The following is a 15873-nucleotide window of genomic DNA, read 5'->3' as shown; positions in this document are numbered from 1 at the left end:
ATATGACTGTCAAATATCAATGTCCCCTAATTAATTTATCTTTAATTAATAACAATTTTGCTTCTGAATCATAGAACTCTGTATATGTGCTAATATAAATGGTTTGAAATATTATATTTCAATAGAAATATTCTACAATGCAGTTTTATTTTATTAAGAAATCAATCAAATCATGCAGACTCCATTTTATCAACTCAAATATCTCTACACTTATAGCTATGAGAGGAGTCTCAATATTTGTGAAAAAAAAATTCTGGAAGGGACAATAAACAAACAAATTAACTAAACTATTTCAAATTTCAGCTGTTAAATCCATACGAAAGCAAGGCCCAAAAAATTGATAGGTTATCTGCCTGAAATAGCATAGATAAGAATATCTTTCCTTAAAAGTTAAAAGGAAATGGTAAATTAGACAAGTTGGAATTTCTGAATTAGAACAACATTCTGCATAAGACATTCCCAAAATACACAACATTTTCAACAAATGAATATACTAAAATGGACTTAAAGTAAACATTGTACAGTATAAGCAGAGTTTTTAGTGAGGATTTAATTCTGGCATTATTGGCAAGGGTGTCAAGAAAGCTAAAATTGAATATCGATAAAAATTAATTGCTCTTTATTTGTAATGGTATTTTTAGTGAGATTTTTAAAATTGCTAAAATTACATCTCACTAAAAATAAAATACCAATTTTTATGGACAAATCGCTTTTTTTGTGTCTCAATCGCTAAAATTTCCACTTATACGGTATAAGGCAAGAATTTGGATTATTCACCATCTGGATCAGACAAGTTTCACTGTAACAGTGTATTCATATATTATATATATGCCTATTCCTAACACATATTTTGTGCAATTAACATTTACAACCCACTAAGATCCTTACTTCATTAATTCTAAAACATGATCTGTATCGATTTCAGCTTAGGGTTTCATACAGAAGCATAAAAAAAGATGTAAGTCATTCTCAAGGGGCTCACAAGTACTTGTATATACAATACATACAGTAAAGAACTGCAGTGAATGGGTTAAACTCTTACTTAACCTTATCAATAGAAAGAAGAATGAAAGAAAACCTTTACATGATTTTTTTAGCCAGAAGGTTAACCGTTCATGGTCAGATATTCATACTGTAAAAAAGTTGGTTTCCAGATGATCTTTTCTTGAGGTCTTTCAGTGACATTTTTTAATTATAAATCATAATTCCCAATTTGACTTTAAACAAGAGGCCCAGGGGCCACAGCGCTCACCTGAGCACATCGGCTAGGAAAAAGCACATATCAGATCAGAACTGAAAGCAATTACTAGGTGATGGTGGAGCTTGATTGAATCTTTAACCCCCCAGGGGTTCATGACTTGAATAAGAATCTACACTACCTTAGGATGATTCCATATAAATAAACTAATAATGGCTTTGAAGTACTTAGAAGATTTTAAATATATTGGTTTCCCAATATATCCCTATGTAAAACTTACACAGAATTGGCCATTTTGTAGTCCCCACCATGCCCCATGTTGTATGATTTGAACAAAACTGAATCTTCACTTTGAGGATAATTTCACATGAGTTTTATCTTTCCTGTCTCAATGGTTCTTGAGAAGAAGATTTTCAAAGATTTTTCCTATATCTTCCTATGTAAAACTTGGGTCGGCCATTACTTGTGTGCTAAGTTATATTAAAATCAGAAAAATTTGAGGATCTAGTACTACATTTTGGAAAGTATTTCACATGAAATTTTATTTTTAATAACCTGGCCCACCTTCATCGAAGAAGATTTTTAAAGATTTTTCAGAATTCCTTTGTAAAACTAGGGTATTGTGGCCCCACCCTGTGTGCTAAGTTATATTAAAAACTCAGTCTACACTATAAATGATTCCACATGAGTTTCGTCTTTCCTAACCCAGTGGTTCTTGAGAAGATTTTTAAAGATTTTTCCTATATATTCCTATGTAAAACTTTCTATTTTTAATAACCACGGCAACACCTTCATCGAAATTTGAACAAACTCGAATTTACACAGACCTCATGATTCCACATGAGTGTATTTTTCCTGTTCTTGTGTGCTAGAAGATTTTTAAAGATTTTTCCTATATATTCCTGTAAAACTTGGAGTAGCATTTTGGCCCCACCCTTGCCCCGGGGGTCACAGAAATTTCTACTACCTCAGTATTCCACATGCATTTTCACTTTCCTGAAAGTGGTTCTTGAAAAATCGATATTTTAAAGATTTTTGTATATTCTATGTAAAACTTGTCTGCTTTTGTTGCCCTGGGGGTTATGATTAAAATCTTGAATCTAACTACCTTAGGATGCTTCCAGTGAGCATTTCCTGGCCCATTTCACAGAGAAGAAGATTTTTTTAAAATGCCATTAATTTTTAACAAATTCATGTTATCATCCCCTTGAAAAGGGCAAAAATTCAATATACAAATTAATCCCCTTTACCCAAGGAGTCTACTTGTGTGCCAAGTTATATTGAAATTGGCCCAAAACTTCTTGAGAAGAAGATGAAAATGTGAAAAGTTTACAACGACAACGACGACAATGACAACAACGACGACGACGACAGACAACGGACAGATTGTGATCAGAAAAGCTCACTTGAGCCTTTGGCTCAGGTGAGCTAAAAAAAGACATTTTTTGTTTCCAAGCTCAAGAGATCAAGGTCAAAAATTGACAATAAAGATCACCTTTCGCATAAAATGGTATCTTAGTGCAAGGCCTAAATTAAAATATTGTTTGTTTGCCCTTAGCCGACCGACCCACGAAAATTAGCCCGACTCAAAATATTTTATTCCACTTTTCAATTAAACATTTTTTTTTTTTTATTTTCAACAAAAAAAATTCCAAATGTAGTAGTACATCTTGTTCCATGAAGAATAAGTTCCAATAACAAAGAATATGTACATGAACATATTGATTTTTAAAAATTTTAATAGCAATTTGATTTGGCCTAACATCTCTCACCAGTTCTCTTTGAAATTTTGCAATGAAATGGATACTATTTTATTAATATGATATTAAAGATTTTATTAGATTACTTTGAGGGCAACATTTTTTAATGCCTACAAAGTTATCTATTGCATTGGCTTTCTGTGTCCCAAAACTAAAAGATCAGGGTCAACCTTTCGCTGTTTTTTTTTATCTACTTATTGTAAAACATTATGCTTAGGCCTTATAGTAAACATGGTTATACTCATGATAATGAATTAACAGTTAAACACTGAAGTGATTTTCATTCCCCATGATGCTAAAATATTGCGAACTTATCAAATATTATGCAACAACACAAAATCATCTGACCCTGCTATTTCGTTTGAAGTGTTTTTATTACTGTTTTCATTGGATCATCCACCCAATTAATATCTCCTAAAAAGCAGGGGACACAAATAATACCACGAATCATCTCGTTTTTATTTTTTATATAATGGTGTCGGAATGATATATTTCCATTTCCTGGTTCGGAACAGCTGTATATTTCTGAGGATCACTGACTCATAAGAAAACAGTCAATAACGGGGAACAAAACGCTTCCATAAGCCCTCCTATTATTTTTTTTTTTTCGCTGTTCATCTGATGAATAATAACTTTGATCCTGACTTAAGATTCTAATCTTCTCTCTGCTCTATTGATGACAGGCATAACAAATAAACATGATAAATAGGGATTCTGAACACAGTACTCAGGTGTTGTGTACATCTGTCTTCAAGGTCCAGGCTATAAAATCCTCCAAGGTTAAGATGCATGTTCACAGCATGGGCCTGTCATTGTTTGTGACTTACTTATTACTATAATCATCAGAATTTGTGATGGCTTGATATTTGAGGTATTAACATCCTACACAATTTAGAAATATATTCAGTGCCAATTAAGAATCTAAAGTAAGCTAGTTATTCTAACAGGAAGAAACCTTGTCTTATACCAATGGGAAGTTGAAAAGGAAATGGGGGGTGGGGGTGGTGGTGGTGGGGGAGGTTGACAGGGGATTTGGATGGAGGATGGAGTCAATACATGTCTAGGTAAACCTCATCCCCACCCTGAAAAATAATTGAATCCTGAAACTCTAAAACTTTAAACTATAAATATTTGGCAGGGGTGGGGAAGTGGTTGGAGGGTAGGGGTGGAGGCATTGCATACATAAACCTCATCCCTACCCTTAACAATAACCAAATCCTAAAACTCTAAATTTTAACTATATATATATATATATTTGGCAGGGGGTGGGTTGGGGCTGGAGATGAGGGGGGGGGGGGGTAGAGGCAATGCATGGCTTAATATGGTAAACCTCATCCCCACTCTGTAAAATAACCAAATCCTAAAACTCTATAAAAGTCCTAACTCTAAATATTGGGAACTCGAGATGTGAACCACTTCAATACACCTGACATAATATCATGAAGGTAAACAAGGCAAGACCTGACGTTCTGTCAACATACTGTTATCAATCCTCGATAAATAACTGAAAAGACTGGAGTGTGCGGAGTTCAGTGAACTCCGGGACCTTGGTCCCGTTCAGGGCACTCTAATCTGTACCCCCTTCTTCTCTCATTGCAGGGCACTTTTAGATAGATAGGTGATTTATATAGTATATTGTGCGAGGTCAATATGCTTTTCTGTGGAGTCGATACTAAGCAGAAAATTTAGAAGGGATTCAATTGTTTTGTTTTTGGTGAGGGTGTTGAGATCAGAAGAATTTTGTAGCTAACAATTTATTCTGCATTAAAGATTACTGTCAATTTCTATGCGTCATAAAATCGACGAAATAACTTTCGTTACGATTAATCAAAGTGATATACCAATTTTTTTTACTTAGTTACATTGCAGGGAAAATTTTTCAAAAGATGAGAGATTATAAAATTGTGCTTAAAATGTGTATCAATATTAATATAGTGATACAAATTGGGATCGAAGTCTGGGTCTTATGTACAGCTTCCATCTTGAAACTACCGGTTAGCTGTCAATAGTCGTTCTTTTTATTTATTATAGACTCCTTTACATTAAAATGCACTGGTCCAATCGGACAAGTGCCCAGCAATATTCACTTGTCCGTATTTTCTTTTCACTGGTGCCGGACAAGCGGACAAGTGTTAATGTCGAGTCCTGACTAGATGTTTGCCAGAGAAATTGCTGAGGACAATAAGATACACAAGGGCATAACAATACTATAATTGCATTATAATAATTAAAATCTAAATTCAAAACTAAAGGATTTCGGGTTAGATAAGATTAATGAAATTCATTTTTAATCAGAAATATTCTTCATGATCCTACATGATTTTATCTGATGAAATCTAGCAAAGAAAGCACCTCTGGACAAGTTAATTCTGCTTTAAAAATATCAATATCGTGTATAATTTTATTAGCCAAAAATGGTAAAAAAAAAGAAAGAGGCTTGCAGTGCTTAACTCATGTTCATTTATAACATGATCCTATTCTAAAGTATCAATAAGACACCCATCAGAATTTCAAGAAAAGTTCATATTTTATCAAATGCAAAAAATACAATTAAAATATAAACACTTCCCCAGCCATCAAAATTTATTATTCCAAGTGCATGATACTCAGATATATACCAAATATTTCTATACACCCATTGCATTACATGGTTAGTTGCCAAGGTTAAAGCGTAATTTAATATGTGCTTTTCGTGAACGAGACTCGCTCGACCCCTGATGTCACAACAACCGGAGATAAATCACTCGGTAGCTTTTTTTATGCTACATATTTAACACTAATCCCGGTAGTGAATGAGTTTCTGCCCCGATCTGTCAGTCCAACTTGTTTTTCCATTCATGAGTTAACTTTATCGACCCGACAGATCGTGTTCCTAATTTAAACATAAAAACCTGCCGGTGTCCTTTAAAGAAAAAAATTTTTTCCCCGCAATGTCAACAAGTGCTATAATATGTCAGAGCCCTTATCTGCTAACAACTTGACCTAAATTAACATGTTACATGATACACTTGTACATATTTACCTATTTTTATCCTCGCCTATATTTTTCTCTCTTCCATTCAGAGAGCATTTGTTGGGTGATTTAAATGTCATGAAAAGGAAAAATTTGTATTTACATTCTCATAGAGCATTTGTTGGGTGATTTAAATGTCATGAAAAGGAAAAATTTGTATTTACATTCTCATATTGATGTATTATTGAAAATAAAAATAAAACTTCACAGAAGTCCAAGCATTAAATCTAACAGATTTTTTTCTGCTAACTTTTTTTTTTTATGTATTTTTTTTTTTGGTGTTGGTCTCTCTCTTCCTTAACTTTGTGTTATTTTTTCCCCAGTGAAGCAATATCTAAAAATACCACACAAACCCTGTTATCGATATAAACACATTCCTTTGTCCCCTTGAGGGGGCCTCCCATGATCCTTGTTGTGGGAAGAGTGACCTGGCCTAGGCAGGTCAAACGGAGAAAATGATGCAGAAAGCCGCCCGATTCCAAATCCCATCAAAAAACAACAAACTCTGGCGCTGTATACAACCTCCCCAGTGAAATCAATCAACTAATTCACCTCCTCTTCAGGGAAGTACAAAATCACACACAGGTTTGTCATATATCCTAACATATATCCATCTAAAATACTTAGTGAAAACTCTCACAGTAATCGCTAACCCCCACAAAAAATGATGGAACTATTTTTCTTCAAAACATGGCTGGGGCCCCCAGCGGGGTGAATAATCTCTAAGAGGATAATCGGAGGCCTATTGATTGGTTCGCCATTTTTTTTGTGTGTGTGTGAATAAATCACTTAGAAATGATTTATATCATATTATGATACGAAGGTTTCTACACCGATACACATACTTGGAATTCTCTGTTATGTAAACAATCAAAGACAATAAACAGACTGTACATGTAAAAGGATGTTTATATATTACTATGACTGATATAATTCTGGTGACAAAATATTTTTTTTAGGCCATGATGACCTGTTTATTAACAATAACTTTGCTACTGAACAAAACAATTAGATTTTTGTCAGCAAAATCAGCTTTTAATTCAAGATGCATAATTCTATGATGACATTATCATATTTGCTATTTCTTTACATGTATATGTAGATAACATTTGAGCAGTTTTCAGTAATGTAAATGGTTTCTGTTGATGATTTTTATAGGTTTTCTTTTTTCATAATGGCTTAACTCGACTTATTTTAGATGCATGGGCATGCTGGATATGATTTTTGATTGAATAATTTTATCTTCTTTGTTCAGCTTATACATGTTGTACATAAATAACAAAAAATATAAAGAAGGTGTCTTCGAGGTCTTTATGTGAATTCCTGATCACTACCAAACCATTAATACGACAATACACAAATAAAATTCTTATCACACCCCTGTTCTAATGTATAATTTTTGGAGGTGGTTCTAAATCCTGTGTTTGAACATAAACTCTTTGGATAAATACGGAATTTCTGCAATAGTACACAGTTCTGTGATTTCAAAATATGATTTTCCATTGTTATGATACCTCCAGTCCTATACTTTTTAATCTGACCCCCATTCTGATGTTAGCAAATTGTACACGTCGTAGAGGTACGGTCCACAACTTTGTACAAGAGATTGCTTGCAGAATCTTTTAAGTCATTGTAATGAGTGAATCGTCATTTTTTGCTAATTTAAAAACATTCAAACAGCATATATATCCAGATTGCAGTAACTTTGAAAAGTAATTTTCGTAATCCCTACCTAGGATATGAAAACTGGTACGACAAATATAGAACCCTCATAATAGTATATATATATAGGTCTGGTGATATTTTTACCTGACATTTTCAGGTAATATTCTGTCATCAGGTAATAAATAGAATTACTTAAAAGCCTGGCGAGTTATTTGATACCTATATATGTGTTACGATAACAGCAGCCAGATATAGAAATGTTGTCATGCAGTCTCTCGTTTACAGAAAAATTCGGGAAAACGCCATGCTCTAGATATACCATCTCTTCACTTACGAGTCACAAGATTGTCCCTTAAACAGGGTGAAATTTCCTGCACTTAATGTCAAAATCCCTCTACTATTCTGATACACTGTATCCCCCTTCAACCTTTTGTAAGTGAAGAATCCCCTTGCAGTATCACTTTTACTTTTTTTTTTTCATTTCTTCATTTCACTTGAAAATTCAATTCTAACGCATAACCCTGGATTCTTACAATACAATTCATTAAATCATTATGGAGATTATTAATTACTACAGTAAAAACCTTGTAAGGCCAAAATAAAAAATACTTTTGTTTCCTATCACCCGACCTACATTTTACCCTCTGACGCTAAAAGTTTTTATTACATTTTCATTTTTTTTTTGGGGGGGGGGGACTATTTTCCTGTAATACTAAAGTCGACCAACATTAATTTACAGAACTAATACATCATAAGTGTACAGGATACCTTTACTTTATTAATCTTTATTAACAAATTTGCTTTGTAAACTGTTAATATACCATTTTCTTGTTCTTATTACATGCTATATGTTCTGCATTCATTGAGTTTTGAAAATAAAATTTTTTCTCAAAATGAATTTTTTTTCCCTACCTACCTACCTTAATTTTTTTTTTGTCAGGGGACAGGAAACAAGAGTATTTTTTTTTTGGCCTAAGTGAGTATACTTGAATGATGACACTTAGAGCAAAGTATTTTTCATTCCCTTCAAATGACTTTAAATTATAATGTAAAATTAATGGATATTGCAATTTATATATAAAACAAAGAAAATTGTCTACCCCTGGCACTTTGTTATAAGAATGCGATACTATTACAGTAATAATTATTTGGGTAAACATGTATTTTACTTGCCAATCTTTTGCCTAGAGGCTAAGCAATATGTTACCTAGTACAATTATATGCTATCATTAGATTTCAATGAATTTTTTTTATGATAGATCATTACTCACAAATGTTTAACAAGTGTTGCTTATTTTATTATACCAATATCCTATTATTCAATGTTGTCAAAAAAAAAATTAAAATAAACACGATTTTAATATCTTTTTGGGGAATTGTATTCTGGGCATTTAACACTCTCCAAAATTTACAGTTCACTCAAAAATTAAACATACTGGAATCCCCAAATGGAGAAAAGCTGACATCTGAAACCTTAATTTCACAATACATCCGCAACCTGTGATCACTTACCCACAATCCTTATTATAAGAAATTCTCGTAATTTTAATTACACAAATTACCCACAATTCTCATTAAACGAATTATCCATAATCCTAATCACAAGAAATTACCCACAATTCTAATTACATGAATTACCCACAATCCTTATTACACGAATTACCAGCAATCTTTATAAGACAATCTTAATTTATTTACATGAATAACCACAACCCTTAATTACACGAATAACCCGCAATCATGAATTCACAAATTACCCGCAATCTGAATTACAGAACTTTTCCGCAATCCTAATTTACGTGACTTACCCGCAATGTTGACTTTGACCCGTTTTGCGATAATGCTGCCAATGTTGTTCCGGACGTGGCACTCGTACACGCCCTCATCGGTGATGTTCTTCTTGCGGCGGTACAGGACCCGCTTGAAAGAAAGTGACCCGTTTATGACCTGTACCCGCCGCTGATTCTCCAGCTGTAGCCGCTGCCCATTCTTGTACCACGTGAATTTCGTGGAGCTGTTGGACTCCACGGTACAATTCAGAAGCAGGGGGTTCCCCTTCTGCGCCACTACATTGTAGCTGTCCGGTCGTGTTAATGAAATACCCGTAGATGTGAGATCCTCCCCTGAAAAAAAAAAACAATGAAAGCTTTGTGAAAATTTTTAGATCCTCCCCTGTAAAAAATAGTGAAAGGTAAAAAAATTTTTAGATCCTCCCTGGAAAACAATGCCAGGAAATCTACAGGATCTCTTCAGAAAATTTCTAGGGATTTCAATTATTCACGTAGTAACTAGTAACTACATAGAAACACAGAATTTCAATATGGCTATGAAAGCATGGATTTTTGGTCAGAATGCAAGGATTATGATCCCAAAATTCTTTTTCCAATGTATAAAGTTAAGAATTTTTTTTTTTTTGTAATGTTTTAATTTTTTCTTTCCTTTTTTTTCTACCTTTATGAAAAACATTGAAAAACTTTTTAACAAAAAGTATTTTTTTAAATGTGAAAAGTTTACAATTATTTTTTTTTGAAAATGTTTAATTTTTTCTTTACTTTTTTTCTACCTATAGACATGAAAACATTGAAAAACTGTTTCAACAATATGTAGTACTGTTTTGTTTTTCTTTTGTTTTCTTGTGTCCGAAACAAATACTACTACAGAATTTTGGCACTACTCCTAACTATTAAATCTCCCCCCAGCTCAATCAATTCTTGACCTTTGACCATGTGAGAGGTCAGTTTAGATATTGCATAATAGCGTCATTGAAATTCAGTAAGCCAGGGATTAGCCAATCCCAAACTTGATTTCACTGACCTCTTAAAGTTCACAATTCACATAAGGATGTCCATCACTGCTCCTCAACATGATCAAAGCAAATATTCTGTGTGTCTTTTTTCAAATTCATATCCCAATTTTCTCAAACGAAAACTTTTACCAATGACATTGTTTTACAAAATAAAAATCCAGTTTTTAAATGCACTTCTTTTTTTTTTTTGGACTGCCAATGGTCCAGTTTAATTTTGTCCACTTATGCAATTCATTTTTCTATTTTTATAATTTCATATACCATAGCTCAAACAAAAACATAATTATTTTTTAACTTTTTGTGCAGCTTGTGTTAGTTTTTGATAAAAAAGCTGGTGACTGATGGAGAAAAAGTTCTTTTTCTTTCTTTTTTAAAATTATTTCTAGTCAGGTTAAAAAAATTTTTGAACCTTTTGTGCAGCTTGTGTGCGTATCTGACAATAAGCTGGTCATTGTTGTAGGGGATTAGCTAGTGTTGACTATAGGACCCCCGTTAACACTACGCCACCATTGACGTAAGCACCGCCCAACAAAAAGTTGTGTAAGAGGTTTATATACCCCGGGCTTTTGTTACGACTTTATACACACACAAAACACAGGCCTATAATATCGGACTTCTCCAATATGCCCTGATTTAAAATTAAATTCCACACATGGTTTAAGAACATGCAGTCAGGCTACTTCTTGTACTAACATTATTTAGACAGAGTAATGCTGTGTCCGTATAAGCTTTTATAACAATACCAAATATTTGACAAATGTGTTGGTGGTATGCGTCTTTGGTTGTTTATGCAAAAGACATATTTTGTCTACTATGAAAATGTATTAATATATTTATATTTTTAAAATATTAGTGAAGGACAAAACTTAAGTTCAAATTTTTTTTTTCTTAAAATTCTTTTCATCAATTTCAATATTTTTTAATTCAACTTCGGCCAATCAGTTGTTTGCAATGTTGCAGTAACTAAATCATAGCTAATTCTCACAGTTTAAATTACATAATTTAATTTGTCCAATAAAATTTAGGATTGAGAATGAAATCATGGCAAGATGGAAGGGGGGGGGGGGGGGAAATGCATTTCCAGAGACTTTTTTATTCATTTTCCTTTTTATCTAAACCTTCTCCTCCCAAAAGAAATGTCAAAAATAAACACAATGTATGAAACAACTTTTTTCCTTTCCTATGCATGTTTTCTCATTCAAAAGGGTGACTATAAGCTTGAAACATACACCTTTTTCTCCAAAAAAAATTTGACTCTTTATCATAACCTATCCTATTCTCAAAATTCTATTTCCCCTGGTATTTAATGTAAAGGTCATTTCAAAGGTCCGCAGATAATTGTCAGATTAATAGAAACAATTAGCCTTTTTTCATAGAGTGGTATTACCCCCACTACACATGCTGCAAAACTGCCTAGAGCTACACTCTACATTTGCAGAATAATGCATAGTAGAATTTGCTTTTAAAAATTTCTTCAGAAGCCAGGATTTTGAAAATATGTCTTAATTCATATTTCATTCATTTATTATTTGGAGGGGGTAGGGGGTTAAAGGGTGTAATTTTTGATTATTTATATTCATTTGTTCAAACTAAATGTTTGAATATATAAACATACAAAATTACACTTCAAAACTTGCTGTTTGAAGGATATATAAATTTGCAGCCAATCACTTTTTTCCAGGTTACTACAGAATTAGACTTGGGAAAAACATTTCATATATCATGTATATAGTCCCTTTACTTTCAGCATCCAGCAAACACACTCAAATAAAGGAGTATTTTGGAAGTGAAAAAGACAACTTATGAAAAAGGGTTGAAACTTTCAGGTCCCATCAATATTTTTAAAGCACCAGTATTTTACAGGTTTGATATATCAAATTTCAAGACAAAGAGGTTCAACTGTGTTCCCAAAGCACTGAAGTCCGAATTTACCTTGTAGAAGTCTTGTTACCATACTCAACCCAAGAGTAAACAGTTGAAAACTTTAAAAGATTTCTGGTCAAGTACATGATACCAAAATATTAAGTTCTCTAAGTCCATAGATCCTGCTGCAACACTTTCTGGTCACAGAGGAGTTGAAAAATTATTTGTGAACTGACTATTTCAATGAAAAAAATAAATCTGAAAATTCATAAATTTCCTGAATGTTTTTGGACCTTGATGTTGCAGTCCCATAGGGGTTCTAGAAAAATCCCAGGAATCAAAACACCAAGACTTCCCAGGATATCCCAGGAAAATCAACCTTAAAATGATAAATCAGGAATTCCAGAATTTCCAAACAATAACGGACATATATTATAAAAAAAATCATACATAGCAACAAAGCAGAATTATAAGATCCTTTTTAATGAATGTATGCATTATAAAAATTCATGGCCACACAGAAAAAATAATACATAAAATAATTTTTAAAGAATGCTGATTATCTGATAAACAAATTCTTTACAATTTTACTGCTGTAACATTATAGTGCAGTTATGACCTTCTGTCATGATTTACACACAAGGGGGGAAACAGACCTTATTTTCAAACTATGGAATAACCAGCTCTCATAGAATATTTATGATATACATGTACAATGACAAATATTAATAATAATAAAAAAATATTTAAATCAACAACCTAGTGTAGAGAGTAGGGGTGAGGCCCTTCCCCATCCTTCTTTCTGTACAATAAAAGATTCACCTACCAAACAGAACTATTCAATAAGGCCCCCCCCCATAAAAAAATAAAAAACAGTATGCACCTGGTTCAACAAAGTTCCCTGAAAAAACATATAACAAAAACAAAAACATATAGGTCAAAGTCACAAGGTCATTAACCTTGATGTAATTTGAAAGAACTTAATTAGTGGAGTATGATACTCAATATAAAATATTTTTTATGGTTCAAAAGTAAAAGATTCAATAAGTTTTATTTTAGCATAACGATGACAGTCAAGGTCATTGATCTTCCTCCATTTGAAAAAATGTATATCAAATATTAAGTATCTATATCTCTCATAATTCAAAAGTTATGGCAAAAGGTAAATTGGCAATTCCAGATAAAAAAAAAATGTGCCCCCGAAAGAGGCCTTGACCTCTGACCATTTCATTTCAAAATATATATGTTTTAATTTATAAACAATATTAAATTTGTATTTTTAATCATGTTCTGCAGTGGGATCGTCAAACACACAGTTATAATATAAAATGTCATTGCAATATCTGATGGCTTTTTGGAAATGTTAAGAGAAAGCCTGTTACAGACAGACAGATTGACAAACAGAAAGATAAACAGACCAAATTAATATCCCCCCTACTTTTATAAGTCTTTTGTTGATCACTGATGTATCTTCTTTAGATGTACATTTTTTTCTTCATCGCCAGTGGCCTATTGATTAAGCCTTGTTTGCTTTTTCTTCACTCAACTTTTCACTTGTCTTTGCTAAAATAAAATTTTACTTAATGTATTCCATTGTTTAGTCTAAATATGTAATTATTTCTAAGGGAGAAAATCAAACTTGTAAAATTTAGTAGCCAAAGATGTTGTGTTTTATCAAGCTTTCAATTCTACCAGTCCATAAAAATATGTGTTAAATTTGCAAATGAACCATTTTTCTCAAAAGATTTATTTTATTCACACTTGCATAAAATAAGGTATGTTAATCAATTGCATACATGACATGATTTACAAATGATGTCATAATAATCTTACTGAATAGCCTTTTTGTAAAAATAAAATTTTAATTCACAATAGTTAATCAACCAGTTTACCACAGCTGTCGTATAGAGAGATTTACTTGGCATTAAAATACTGTGAATTAAATCTCTGCAATGCCCATAAATAAAAAAAAAATAACTTTTGAATATTGTGTCAATTAGATGTAATGATACAGAGTTATATTGCAAAGTTATCAATAAAATTTTTTATAAGTTTGTATATAATATTTGTTCTTTTGTAATGCAAATTAATTTTAATGATGGCTGTCATTGATATTTTTCTGTTATTTTTCTGATCATTTTGACAAGGTGCACATGGTGTCAGTTTTCCCAACTTAATACAAGTTACAGAGATTGAAATGTACCATAAACTTTCATGGACTTTCACATTTACAAAAGTTATTCCCCTTTGCGAGGTCAATCCAGGGTCAACCGGCGTCCTGTTTCCTCTCTTTAAAAATGGACTTTATGTAACGTCTATCTCAGAAATATAGTGTACCTTTGTTCATTATGTTTTTACATGATAAATTTCATGCATTGCAATAGAGTGCAAAATAAAAATATTTCCATTATTGCCTTACAAAGGACATGTTAAAAATTTATGTACAGACCGGAGATAACAAATGTGTCATATTCTTTCAAGTTTAGAAAAATTTTTTTTTTAAAAATTACAAGATACCTGAAACTTTCTCTTCATTTGGTAGTCTCAATGGGAGTTTCCAGTAAATCCTTGCCAGGCTTCAAGGTTCTGTGGATATCAATGCAATGAAGGCTTTATTTAACAGTATAATAAAATTTACACCATGTCAAAACATTCAATGCAAATTTAACAGTACTTAACTGATAATAAATATTTGTTTATAAGTCTTCTGTTTAAATTTTAACATGTAAAACCTGGAAATATTTCACTGTGTTAAAAAAAAAATAATGTACGTTTGATCTTCATGGATCGATTGAATCACAGTATGCCCAAAAACCTTTTACACATATTCAAATCGTTTCTTCTGTTTCAATATTGAAATATTATACAACACATCACACATTTATTACAATATTTGTGTGTTTAAAACATATTACAGGAACCACTTGCCACTTAAACTGGCCTGTGGCCATGATATCTACACTTCTTCCAACGTTCCCTTTACTGCACTCCTAGCGAAACCAAGATTTTTGGGAAAGAGAACATGGTTTATGTGAAGAATTAGAGTCAATCTTGGACGTAAGTTGTGCATTTCATTACACTTAACCAGTCTCTCTATTGCCGCTCCTTGAACTCCTATTTTGCGCTTCTCGACGAAGTCTCGCGAGAGGATGATACAGGACGGTGTAAAGTTATTTCGTGCCACACCAAGAAAATGCGGTTTGTTCATTCTTGAAAATAATTTGTGATTAATGTGAATTTACGTTTTTTTTTTTTTACAAAAAGAAAATATATTTTAGCCAAAATTTTCTGACAAATTAATATTCAAAGCTAAGTTGACAGTAAAATATATTTTATACACCGGGTACCAATTGTAAGATCACTTTTTTTACCACCTCTCGGAAGTTCGCGCGCAACACGGTGTAGGGAAAAACCTTTAAGAAATATCCCGACATTTTCCCGGATTTGTTTAAAAAAACACGTCTTTATTTTCAGTGACAAACGACCTGCATATTAGAAAAATAAAAAATAAATATCCTTGATCAACCAATCTACTCACAGAAAGTGTTACAGAAGAAACCACAATGAT

General features: G+C 32.5%; 1 protein-coding gene across 1 annotated transcript in view; it reads right to left on the bottom strand.

Moving 5' to 3' along the window:
- The window catches only part of LOC134261063 (protogenin B-like), a 42854-nt gene that overhangs the window by 22318 nt on the left and 4663 nt on the right, over positions 1–15873 (bottom strand). Inside the window, exon 2 of the mRNA XM_062743540.1 lies at positions 9445–9759. Coding sequence (XP_062599524.1) covers positions 9445–9759 — 315 coding nt within the window. The remainder of the gene's footprint in view (positions 1–9444; positions 9760–15873) is intronic.

Source organism: Saccostrea cucullata, unplaced genomic scaffold (assembly GCF_032062105.1).
Source record: "Saccostrea cucullata isolate Sc308-1 unplaced genomic scaffold, CSIRO_AGI_Scuc_v1 ctg421, whole genome shotgun sequence".
In the NCBI taxonomy this organism is placed as follows: Eukaryota; Metazoa; Mollusca; class Bivalvia; order Ostreida; family Ostreidae; genus Saccostrea; species Saccostrea cuccullata.
Note: the sequence above shows the minus strand (reverse complement) of the source record. Positions and strands in the feature narration are given on the sequence as shown.